This window comes from Anguilla rostrata, chromosome 1 (genome assembly GCF_018555375.3).
Source record: "Anguilla rostrata isolate EN2019 chromosome 1, ASM1855537v3, whole genome shotgun sequence".
Taxonomy (NCBI): domain Eukaryota; kingdom Metazoa; phylum Chordata; class Actinopteri; order Anguilliformes; family Anguillidae; genus Anguilla; species Anguilla rostrata.
The window spans coordinates 67,918,056-67,931,424 of NC_057933.1; the positions used below are offsets into that span (position 1 = coordinate 67,918,056).

A 13,369-nucleotide genomic window follows, 5' to 3' on the forward strand; every position below is an offset into this window, starting at 1 on the left:
TAAAAAAAGAAAAAAAAAAGAAAAAGAAAGGATTATTTCAGTTTTATTGTGTTTTTGATTAGTCCGTGTACACAGTTTGTATGTGCAATGAAGAATAGTGTGCCAATACCAGCCACTGTAAAGCCAGCAATCTTCATTGCACACAAACCTATAAGCCAATCAAATATTTACACTAGAATTGTAATATCAAAGAACCTGAAAAGTGAAACAGGCTTAAGGTTGTAAAAAAACAAAGCAACACAAAAGCACCTGGTCAAGCACTTAATCAAAGACTTCCCTAATTAATATGCGGAACCTGCTTCATTATTGATAAACTAGCACAATAAAACACAGGTTAAAACATTTTTAAACAACTTTCCTTTTTATTTTAAAAACACTCTAGAAGTTTACTGCACACAAACACCAAACACAGAACTGTCACAACAGCAGAGGACAGAAAATAAAAACTATTGTGTCATGGACTTGAATCTTTACCTCCTGACCTGTGCTTTGTATACATTTAAAAAAAGGACCAAATATGATCCCCTTCCCCCCAAAAAAACAAACAAAAAAAAACCAAAAAAAACAAAAACACCATCTACGCAGGAGATACAAAGAGTTGGAACAGATACTATATACATATTGCAATACAAACATGATTAAACTTCTTGCTCAGTAAAATACTTTTTAAAAAAATGGAAAAGCTCGTTTTTGTCCACAGCTTGACAGAAGTGAATGGTACATGATTTCAGACATGGTGAGATGACCGGTTAGGCCCCTGGAGATCTGCAAGACCCTTAAATCTGGTCCACCTGAGCTTTTGAATGGAGACAAATGGTTGGAATGAACATGTTCAGGTCATTATCTCAAGGTTTTCATTGACCTTAAACCCCATGCAACACTGACTACATTTACATGCACACACTATTCTGGTTATTGCCATTATTCTGAATAAAACAATATTCCAAATAAGCGGTTTACACGGTTACTGATAAACAAATGTTTTCAATATTCCTGTTTACCTGTAGCCGTGCAGTTTGATCAAATGTAAAATGGTCATGTAACGTTACATCCCTTATTCTTTTGTTTACCTTTAAAAAACATTTTTAAGTAGAAAATTTTCCCGCCATCGAAAAATGTTGTTTCGTTTTTTGCAGGGCCTTCCATCCGTGCACCCTGCAAACTACAAGCGGGTTGGCTCATATTAAAAAACCATGGGTAGCCTAGTAACAGCAGGGCTGACCGTAAACAACACCCTCAGGCCGTATGTGTTGCAAACTGTTGTGAAAACACCCCGATAGAAATGGATATTCAAAAAAATATACATGACCAATAGTGCTCCAATAACCCGAATAATATCGCCATATGCCACATCTTAATCAAAATATGCCATATTCAAAATAAGGCCTTTCATCAGAATATGTTGTTTACACTTATTCGGGATATCGTCTTATTCGGAATATAGGAATATGTGTCCGTGTAAATGTACCCATTGTGTCTCCAGGACCAACACTAGCATTAGAATAAAATAAAATAAAAATTACTTTCCAGTACCTCCCTATAATGCCACACACACACCAATGATAACTCATGAGGACTCTTCAACTGTGGTTGGACTAATATATGAGGTTCATGAAGGGACACACTAAGATAAAAGTCCTATCCTATACAAAAGCACTGGGAAATCGCAACCCCACAAAACAGCACAGGGTAACCAGTTTCAGGCAAATTTCTGGGTATGTTCCAAGGTCAGCATTTCACTAGTCAAATGTTGCTGCACTTATCAAATAATATCTGGCCTGTTTTGTTGGCAGACACTGCATTCACACCAACCTTAGTAGAACCCAGACAAGTAGAAGCAGAAGTTTTACTCTAGATTACTAAGGTTTTAGGAAAGTCACACAGATAGCTAACAACAAGATGACAACACCATAGCCACCATTATGTGAGCGGCGCAAGACGCAAATTTGGAACAAGGCATACAGTTCTTAACTGATCGTGCACGTCTGATTTCAAGTGAACCCAATTTAGCCGTCTGCAGGCAACTAGCCCTTGGCTCACAGATTTTAATGAACGCTACACCCATTCCCCTCGCACCCCTCATTAACAAGACAATAGCGGGGGGAAAAAAAAAACTTGGAATGATTACAAATGAATTGTTAAAACCTTTCCTTTCTTGTGTAATATACATTTATATATAAAAAGAAACACAGCTTCTACAGTGATATCTATGGTATAACAAAGAACTGAATCTGAAAATCACACTTTCCCCCCGTTGTTCTACAGCTTAGTTCTGGATCCCGTGTTTGGGTTCGGGCAGGGCTAGTCGTCGTCTTCGTCGTCATCCTCTCCCTCATCTTCGGGGTCTCGTTTTCGCTTCTCTCCATGGGCTGCAGCCCCATCTTCATCTGCAGAGGAAGGAGACAGGGTTCTCACACCATTCTTTCAAAGTTATTCAATGATGCGCCACGGGTCATGGATCATTTCAACTGCTAGCCTAAATTTAATTCCAGCACACCAGTCACAAATAACTTGATAGCAAGTAAGATTAATGTACACCAAGCAAAACATTTTAAACCCCCGCAACCCAAACATACCTCCTCACAAATTTGTAATTAGCCACTATGCCTCATGGCTGTCTCTTCTAAACTCTGCATCAAAGCAGGATTCAGCTGCACTGCTCCTTTAAACAGTTGGAGGCCTTATCTAGGCCTCCAACTGTTTAAATTGTACTACAGAAAAGTTGGCACCAAGTAGAGACAATATTCACACTGATGACTGCAAACCTGCAGGTGCCAGGCCGATATACTGCTGAACGATCAAATGCAGAAGAAACCAAACGATCACTGGTTGACTTTAAACCCAGCCTAACCCTGGGAAGATGCAGTTAACAGCATCCCACTGCAGGAGACTCGCAGTCAGTATGCCAACAACAAAGCAGAGGCTCCCATCAAAGCCTGCTTTCTTAACAAAATGGTGTCAGACTGAGCCATATGGGAACAATATCATCACACAAAGAATATAAATGCTATGAAATGAGGCAGGGAAGCCAGATTTGTACCTTGACATCTTTTCTAGCCTTAATCCATCTCCATAACACCAAGCAAAGGTGTAATTTCTCATCAAAATACTGCATACCATTTCATTGCAGCTTGCGCAGGCAGTCCATCCTAAAGTGAACCAAATTTATTAAGTGTCAAAACGCTTACCTTCGTCCTCTTCCTCCTCTACGTAGTCATCATCATCCTCTTCATCCTAGGGCAATCCAGGAAACAGACAACTGGTCAACTGTCAGTCTACAAAGATGGCAGTCTCATCTACCTCAGCACCTCACCATTGATAATCGTTATTACATTAGCAGACAGAGTGTGGATAAATTACACCTTTAATAATCAGACAATGGCGATACATAAAGGAAGACAGTCTGCTTTAAATAAAAATAAAAGTTAAGTCAGGAAAGACTTGAGACCAAATGCAACACTCAAAGAATTCTAAAACCATTACCAAGCTATGATACTCAGGCTGTAAGCAAAAGCTAATCATGCATTATGGCTAGATGAAATTTTACTCTACCTGGATCCCCTCCTTCATGAGGTAAGACAGCCCAACCTCATCACCACCCTCCGAGCCCTCATCGTCGTCATCATCTTCGTCGTCATCTTCACAGTCTCCTGTGGGGCCTGCTCCTTCCTCATCATCATCATCATCATCTGAAAATGATACATTCAAACAAAAAAAACAAAAAGAAGAAGAAAAAAAAAAAGAAGCGATCAAGAGTTAAATATAATCAATGTGCAAATAAGCCAGCCTCGCAATTTACTTTAAGCGGGGTGGTGAAAGATATACTGCATAGCACCTTAACCACTAAAGCCATGGCAGACAGAGAAAGCTGAAAAACACACGGCCACACAAGGCATATCCATCATGAAGGCTATTCCCAGCAAGCTCTTCCTTACCTTCGTCATCACCATCAGCCTCAGAGTCCGGCGCCTCGTTGTCCTCCTGGTCAAAGCCATCCAGGTAGGTGACCTGAGGCAGCAGCTCGAAGATGCTCTCCCGGTACTCCTCCAGAGTGGTGATCTCGCAGTTGAACAAGTCCAGACTCTTCAGGTTTTTCAGGTTTTGCTACAACAAGAGACCCAATTGGTACTGGTGCTCACCACTGGCAATGTGGTCCGCATCACAAGAAGAAACCTCATACAAATACAAATGGTGACTGGAACAGGCAACATACTCAAGACTGTGACTCCAGCATGGGCGAACACCAACATCCTATCGCTGAGGAGGGTATGTTAAGCCGATATAACACCTGTGTATTCGTTCACCTCAAATGTATTCTGCAGTGCGACCGCAAAGATTCCTGTCGACAGCATAGTATGGATGTGTTCGAGCCCTGCAGAACCAGTTACTGAAATGTACTGAACTACAGTGCTCAGGGGCTAGTGTTGAGTCATCCATCCAATCAACCTGCTGCTGCAGACAGTTCAATGATGTAAATAAGATCATAACTTTATGGTTCACTTGGTGACAAAAGGGGGACAGGGTGAGAGTAAGAGCATGCCGAACAAATAAAAATATATAATCCTTGAGGACTGTTAAATCCAGTGTTTCTAGTTTATTTATGCCATTACGAAAAAGGAATGTAGTTTCACTTCCCAATACAAAATTAAACATGTATAAATTTAATAGAACACTTAGAAGTACTACAGTTGCATAGAGTCGTGAATAAATCTTACTTTATTGCAATTTCAAGTAAACTTACTGCAGATTACCAAAAATTTTAAAATAAATGTCTATTTCCTCCATTATTAAGAACTAAATTTATTACACTATACATCTTGGATAGTAAAATGTTTTGTTCAAAATTCTGAAATTTTCAGGAGTGCTCATGTTCTACCAGAATCTAAAGAGTTAAAGCATTTCAGAAACACGTATTTGACCCCGGCCTAATAGGGGAACTATGAATCAAACTTTTGGGTAAGAAAATGCAGTTGCTACAATCCTAAAATACTCTGAAGTGATTTCACACCTTTGAAGATGCTGCTGTAGCAGTTGCAGGCAACACAGAGAGCAGAGAGCCCTAGTGCTGCTAAGTATAATATTAGCAGCCCCTCCAGAAGCCAGACAGCCGCCTTACCAGCGCTTCCACTGTGCTGAGCTCCTTGATCTTGTTGCCGCTCAGGTTCAGGTATGTCAGGTTGGGACACTTCTCCGACAGCGTCTCCAGACCTCCTGAGATGTTGTTGTCACTGAGCTCCAACTGGAACATGAAAGAGGTTGAATTATTTTCAAAAATAAATAAAAATTTTAAATAAACAGTTCGGGAGGACATCTCGTTTTGAACAGGTCAAGGTTTAAAGGCAATACACAATTATGACAAAATACTACCTTTCTAATGCCATCCATTTTTACCTTACAGTTCAAGAAAGTAAAAAGATTCCTGCTGATAGTTGGAGAGGATCTGGCTTTATTTCAACTCGTTTGCAGTGAATTACAGCTGGCCCGACCGAGCCAATGCGGAGCCATTTGGGCTCCAGTTCTTGTACCTTGCGCAGCTTTGGCAGAGAGGGCAGCTTGGCCAGGGAAGTCAGGCCCACGTTGACCATACTGAGAAACTCCAGCTCCTTGAAGTCGTCTGTCAGGCCCTCCACCTCTCCATCGCTCGAGCGACAGTTGTCTACCACCAACTCGGCCACCTGTGGGTGCATGATTTATCCTATTTAAACACTGCTAACTTTCAATTACCAGCATCACTAAACATAATTTGAGCCTGGAAGACTCAACAGAAAAATTCAAAGAAGTACTGAAAAATATTTTCCTTTTAATCATCAAGGATGGTTCCTGTTGATTTTGATCACACTAGTTGATTTTTTTTTATAACACAAAGAAAATTAGGCCTGTAGCATATACGTAGCTGACAGGGACCCGCAGAAAAAATATTAGAACACAGGATTTTCTGGGGTGGAGGGGGCCAAAAGTGAGCTCTTTTCATGGAGCCCAGAATCCCTGGTGGTGCCCCTGAGCGGACGATACGAGTAATGTCTACTGAGTCGACAAATTTAAACTTCAATCTACCTCCTGAAAATGTAGGATCCAAAAAATGAAGGCAAATATGATTAAATATGAATGGATAAGTGTGAGTGAGTGAGCTCATTCTAAGACTAAGTAATGTCGGCAAAACGTATCTTACACATATCAAATATAAAGGGGGAAAAAACCAAAACATAACATCCTTAGGCAATTATAACAAAGTGCAATTGTGATCACTTCTGGGTTCATAGTTTGCAGTTCTGCAAGAACAATTAAAAGACCATTTCCAATCGTTCAGTACTAAAGCCTAGAGCGCCATTTGGCGGCCAAAGTAAGGATGCCTCTCGTTTTGATGTGAAAGGGCTAACGCAGTCTGCATTTGTGGGTGGCACTCTTGTCTGTTTTCGAAACACCGCAGAGTATTCCGTTGAATATTTTTAGGTATGGCATCATATCAGGAAAAAGTATGAGAAAATAAACGGTACTGTGCGCAATATGTTTACTAACTACTTATTTGTCCAATTTTTCATCTGCCAGTTTTATACTGTACACACGTGCATGGCTAATACTTTGATTGTGACATCTTGCGTTTTTTCAATTTCAGTGAAAGATGAAATCCATCGGGAGTGTACCTGATAACACACTAAACAATGTTGCTAACAAGGCGACTGTGATTTGCATGAAAACAAACAAATGTATGGCGGGTTAAATACTTCTGATGCGCTGTCTTTCTATTTGAACGTCCATCAATACTCGTCATGTCATGACTTAAGAGTGCTCATCTTCGTAATGTTAAAGCTAAAAATCGCGCCGGCAGACTAATTTTTGGATATACAAACGTTGGTTCTCTAAATGTGGGTCACGTAGGGGTCAAGAACATAAACAGTTAGTTTTTCTCTCTCACGCGCGCGCGGGGATACACAATCGGCAATGGCATATACTTGCGGCATTTCTGCACAAAATACCATCTAGTAGTAATAATTAAGAGACGCACAAAGCTTCGAAATGATCAGAATTGTTTAGGTGATGGTGGTTCCGCACAGATCAAGGTTTAATGCAGTATGATTCAGTGAGAAGAATGGTGGAATCGTCGCTAACGACTGAATTAGGCCAATATGTTATAACGACAGCTAGCCAGCTAGCTACATACAGCGCAAGGTCGGTAAGGAGGGTTGGGGCGATAATCCAAGGCCGGGGGAAGGGGGTCGGGACCACCATGGCCATCTGCCGGAGTCCTTCATTTCATATTAGATTAGAAAAAATAACGGAGTCATTCGATCAAAGTAAAAAAATGAGAACCAGTGCCACTTTAATCAATGCTTAGGGTAGGTCGTTTGCGAAACGAAACACGTTCTTATTTAGCTGGTTAGCTCGTTTCTTGGCGGGATCACCCCGCCAAACATAGCGTTACTGTAACCAACTAGGCAGTCTTGCTCTTGGGTGGAGGTGGAGAGGAAAGACACTGGGGGACATTTGTCTAATTCGCTAAATGAATGAATGATCACCAATGCACTCAAGTCCCCAAAGCCTTGGTTGTTACCGTAGACCGCTGTTAGGTAGCAACTAACTCGCCTCGAATGAGAAACTATAAACTAAAAAGCCAAATGTAATACAAGTATTAAATGCAGCCGATTAACATTGCCAATGATAGAAAGGAAGCAGCTTCGTCGAAGCACAGGCAGCTATTTATATGGCTAGCGAGTATCTGAACACTGCAACAAAATGCCTTCCTCCATACGACTTAGCCATTCTAGACCTTACGAGGGAGGACAAACAGTGTTGCCTCCCCCACCCTTTCACATTAGTTAGCGAGCTACCGAATGTAGCCAGTGTTGGCTCGGTGTACATTAATTCCATAATAATCTGAATTATTGCCATTATTATTTTTAAATCAAAACCACAGTTCACCAGCCTGCATAACTTAATATTTTCGAAAACGCATTTGTAAACAGACATTTAAACAAGAGTGTCGTGGGGCTTCATATTGACAGACACGCCGCAGAATAATGTTAGCTACATTCGGTCGCACGGGGCTAATTAGTGTTCGTTTAACTAGGCAACACATCGATAATAATAACATGATAATGTTAACTTCGCACTCCTATTAAATCACTTGTGCTGCTAGACAACGTCGCAAGACAGCTATCGTCTTATGTTATGCATGTTCAAAGAACGAAACTTGACATCGTTCTGGATCGTAAACTTGTTATCTAACGTTACTCCGTTTGCTAGCTAGGTCGATGTTTTCTTGGAATCAAGTTTTGGTTGAAATCCGACAAGAGCACGGGCGACGTGTAATAGCAAAGTTAGACAGCGCGGCTAAAACCATGATACAGACGCCACTTAAAGAGTTAAACGCGAGTTAAGACTCTTGCAGAACCCGGACGAATTTCAAAACGCCTCAAAGGGGTGACTGATATTAGCGGCTACTGTAACGAGCCAAACTTAGCAAACAAGATAACTCGGACCAAGAATTTTGAAAAAATTGACTTGTACAGATTCCATGGCAGCTTAAACGCTTAAAGTGAATAGTGCAGAAGGGGAAGGGTCATGTCCAATTTAACATCGCAGATTTATACACCATCGGACCTTGTGATCTTCTCAGTTAAACCACGCCATCGCCATTACGGAGAGTTATTTAATCGAAATATGATCAAAATATAGCTAACATTAGCCAACAGACGAGCCTCTATGCATTTTCAGCTATCGAGTACTTCGCAACTTGTAAGTTCAATATCGCTCACATCCTCGGAGTACCCATGTGGTCTACCGTGGCTACCTTGCTCACTATTGATAACCATCTCACATCTACGAGCTGCTAGCCAACACCACCACCTCTCAATTCCTACAAAATAAATAAATAAAAACGTTATTCATACCTCAACTGGAGTCCTGTTCCTCAACTCTAAACTGATTCTCTTCTTCATCTCCATTTCTAAAAGGTATAAATAAATACAAAAGTTTCAAACGAGAAAAAAAATGTAAATTAAAAAAATTGCCGAAACTCCAGTGCCCAGCCCTATACCTCGGCTTTCATCAATGGCTGCTACTCGTTAACTGAGCCTCCATGATACCTCGTACCCAGCCCCCTCTCACAAGTTACGCCCCTTTGTTTCGGTATTGGATAATTTCCTTTTTTTCTAATTTTATTGGAGAAACTACGTGCCATTCACGAAGATCACTCTGATCAACATAATCTTGCAAGACTAGTGTAGCCATTGGCTAAAATTACTCACGCAGTATATTTAGATTAGTCAGGCAGGCTGTCATTATCCCTTTTTTAAACTTTAAGTCCGCCTACCCTTTGTTCTTATTGGCGCCTTTGCACACGAACTGCCGTTGAAATGAAACACCCCTTTATTCTTTTTCACCATTTAGCTCAGTTGTGGAAACTGGATACAAGAACGGACTGCTGTTGGAGAGATTATAGGGCTATGAAATAAATGGGCTGTATCATTCTTCCAGAGCATTATATAGACTCATATTCCGTTCTTCAAATCAATTGCGAATTAAAGGCGAAACCTCGAGAGACTGCTTTGCCCCACCGTTCGGTGTAATTCAGTATCCTAAACGGACAAAATGGCTGCCCGTGAAGCAACGCTTGCAGGGCGGGGTGAGGTTTTAAACGGGAAATCAATCGGCACCATCTGTTCTGGCTAAAATGATGCTGGACGGCTCGTATGGGTCCATGGTATCCCACATGACTGCACGTGAACTTGCACAGAAGTCAGCATTTAGCATTTGTTTTTATACGTAATCGAAAATGTAAAGGAGGGCTGTTCACGCGAAAAGGATGCAGTGGGTACAGTTTATTTATTTTTTATAGCCCAGCACCAAGACACGCTATTCAGCTTATCGAGGTCTTGATTGAAGACTATGATTCGGTAATTAGTGGAATCAAGTGTCGTAGTACTGGGCTAAAACATATACCTGCACCCACACCGGCCCTTTCAAATAAGATGGGACAGCCCTTGATCTAAAGAATCCGGTGCAGCGAGTAGGTGTGGGCGTTCTCCTCGGGTACATTGAATTTGTCGGGGATAATAAAGGATATTTATTTTATTTTAAATTTGACGTGTCAGATTAACGGTTTCTTTGTCTCGATTATTTATTTTAATGGAAGTGGTTTGCTGAAAATCAATACATAATTTAAATGTAGTACCCCAAGGTGACCACCAGGTGCAATACACTAGCCTAGTTTCTGTTCAGTGACCAAATTCACAATGGAAACTTCCATTTCGTGTAGTCTTTTACTGTTTACATAGATGCATGTATACCTTTAAAGGTATTAAATTCATGTATTTGCTACTGATACCCTATTGAATTGTGCAATATATTGAATTAATATCTAGTTCTGGTAATGCATTACAGCATGTAACAAATCTTTGTATTTCATAGACTAAGAAAGCAAACTAGCCATTGCAGGGTAAAGTGAAAGATGGATAAAACCAGTTGTATCAGTAACAGTACTGCTCAAATTGCATATTATTTTCAGTAACTCGTATTGGAGAGATTGATCCTGTCTTGCAGGATGGCAAATAAGAGGTTGCATAAGTAAGACTGGATACAGGAGAAGACAAGGACTCTGAAGTTGCATCCCTTTAGAACAAGGACTAAATGTTATTTCATCCATAAAAACTTTTGGGAACATAAAAAAGGCTAAGTTAAATGACCATTAATCATAAGTATGCCTCTATTCAGGAGCTTTAATTTCGATTTATGATCGGCCAATGCAAATGTTAACCAGAAAGCCACTGATGTTTAACTATTATCTTTAGAATGAAGTCTTTAAAACCCTGTATTTCATTCTTTTGTATTTTTGTATTTATTTGTTGATTATTGTTGATTATTTTTTTATTTTTTGGCAAGAATGGTGGAGGCATTGGGAATGGCAATTGCAGAGTTCCGGTGTGTAAGGTAAGTAAGGTGTGCCAAGGATGTTATGAGAACTGAAATGTCCACATTTTTAAAAATGTAATTATTAATAGCATTTCAATAAAATTTAAATGCAGAGAGTTTGAGTTTAGTATCAAACATGTGAATCTGAAATTATGTTCAACAGTACACATTCTTCAATATTTTTAATATTGTGTCATTTCATGTGAGAAGGATGCCTGAAGGTAGATGGAGTCCTATACTATTCCTGAGTGCAAAATGTGCAATGGCCACCAGGTGACAGGCAACACAAGGTGAAAATCCACATGGAGCGGGATTCCTGAAATCCCACTCAATGGCTCATCCACCCAATAATGTCTTTGTTCGACATAGAGAACACTAGAGGGAGTGTTAGCCCAGGTCACCATTCTAGCACTCACTCCGAAGAGCAAGCAACAAAACAGGTTGGAAAGGACAGATCCTACAGCAGGCCATTGGAACATTGAATCACTTTTCCCTGTTCTCAATATTCTACTATTGTGACTGATATTAAATATCACACATTCACTCTGGACAGTTTCAGAACATTTGATTCTGATTGATACTTGAGTTGTTTCGATCTAATTAGATGTCAATTACCCCGTCAAAAATCTACAATTCACTTGGTTGCTTTAACTTTCATTAATATTCTAATTTTTTTTTTTTTTTTTTTTTTGCAAAATCAAATGGAATTTGAGGACAAACTATTATTTGCTGTTACTAGGAAGCATTTTCTGTTTAATTACAGATATCTGCAGATGGGTTCAAGGTGGATCTTTGTTCGTCAACAGCACGGTTAGACATCCAGGTAGCATTACGCAGGCTGCTTGGAGACTTAGGCCCTGTTCAGACCTGGCATTAAAATGCATCTTGGGTGATCCGATCACAAGTGGTCACTCGAGACGCATGTGGAGACACATTCTGATGCCAGGTGTGAACTGACATTCGTCTCGACTTAATCTAGACACAATCTGGATATATCTGGATACAAAGTACAGGTCTGAACAGGGCCAGAATGTTCTCTCTAGGACAGTGTATGTCCTGGCCTACCTCATATAGCTGCCTCACAGAGGGTCATTATGCATAAAATGGAGAGAGGTTAATGTTGTGGACTTCACAGGGGGGTGTGGCATTTGAATTACCTGGATAAGACGACTGATCTCCGTGCAAACATAGTTAATTGGCAAGCACCTGGTGAAATTAAGTCATTTAAAATGTTTGTCATGGACACCTTTTTTAAATTGGATTTTCAATGCAGTTGGCTAGCCTACTACAATGTACTTTGCATTATGTTTTAAAGTATCATTCTGTTTCAAACAAAGTACTCAATTAATGAACCGAATAGGAATAGTTAGGCACCACTGCAGGATAGGATTGCAGTGCCTCATAAACGCCACAATGTATAAAGTAATGTATTTAGGTATTAAGAAGACAGTCTAATCCAGAGCAGTTTACAATAAAGTTTACCCAATAAAGCCTTGTTTCTGTAATTGTATAAGCTTTCACCATATTTTTGTCTCTCTTTAACAAATAATATAATCTCTTCTTAATCAGGGCCTCGATATTGAAGCTCAATGATTATGCTTCATTGAATTTCTTTACACTGTGCCAGTCAAACTTAGGTTAGCCTTTGCAAAGTACTACTAAATGGTTTTCAGTTCTTACGTTAAATTTAATTTTGTCTTGCAAATATCTTTAACGGAATACATTTCCTTGCTCGTTAAACCAATCACAGCATGAGGGGGAGGGCAGGATCAACAGGAGGCACAGACTACTCAATTTGCATGCTGATGTGCTTCAAAGAAGGGTAGTGGCTGACTTAAGGAATGAAAACATGTAGGAAAGCGAGGAGTCATGTTTCATAGGTATGGAAAGTCAGGTATGTTCAGACATGAAGGAGCAGTAAACCAAGCTCCTTTATGTCCAGTACTTACACATATTTTACCAAAAAACTGGCCGTGTGTACGTGTGTGTGTGTGTGTGTGTGATTGTGTGCTCTTTACACCAAGTAATAACACAGCTGATAATAATTAGATCAGAGATTGTGTAAAAGAATTAAGTAGAATGATGTTAGTAATTTTCATGGTTTACATCCCTGAGTTCACCATTGTGATCAGTATTGTAACAAAGAAGTAGGATAGTGGATGTATTTATTTGTTGTAATAACTCACTTATCAATACATGTTTGGGGAAAATATGAATTTTACAATCGGTAACAATAATATTTGTTTGTAATGACTTAAAAAAAGGTACTTTTGAGAAATAGTGCTAGACTAATGTCATGTTTATTCGGTGCAGTTCATTGTGCAGTGCTGCAAAATGGGGAAACTAAATTCACAACCAAACCATTTACTTTTCATGTTTCCTGCCGTTGTCTCAGCACTGCCTTTTGGGATGTTAAAGCAATCATGGGGGGTATAGAATCTGATCTCAGAAACTATTGTGC

The 13,369-nt window shown here is 39.9% G+C and overlaps 1 protein-coding gene across 1 annotated transcript; it reads right to left on the reverse strand.

Annotated features, from left to right (window-relative positions):
- Positions 1-342: 342 nt before the first annotated feature.
- LOC135263875 (acidic leucine-rich nuclear phosphoprotein 32 family member E-like) lies at positions 343-9,074 on the reverse strand. The gene is made up of 7 exons (XM_064352335.1): positions 8,889-9,074; positions 5,526-5,675; positions 5,117-5,239; positions 3,936-4,104; positions 3,553-3,689; positions 3,189-3,234; positions 343-2,387 (listed from the first exon to the last, which is right to left on the reverse strand). The coding sequence occupies exons 1-7, from the start codon at positions 8,940-8,942 to the stop codon at positions 2,302-2,304; spliced, it is 765 nt and encodes a 254-aa protein (XP_064208405.1). The 5' UTR covers positions 8,943-9,074; the 3' UTR covers positions 343-2,301.
- Positions 9,075-13,369: the final 4,295 nt, after the last annotated feature.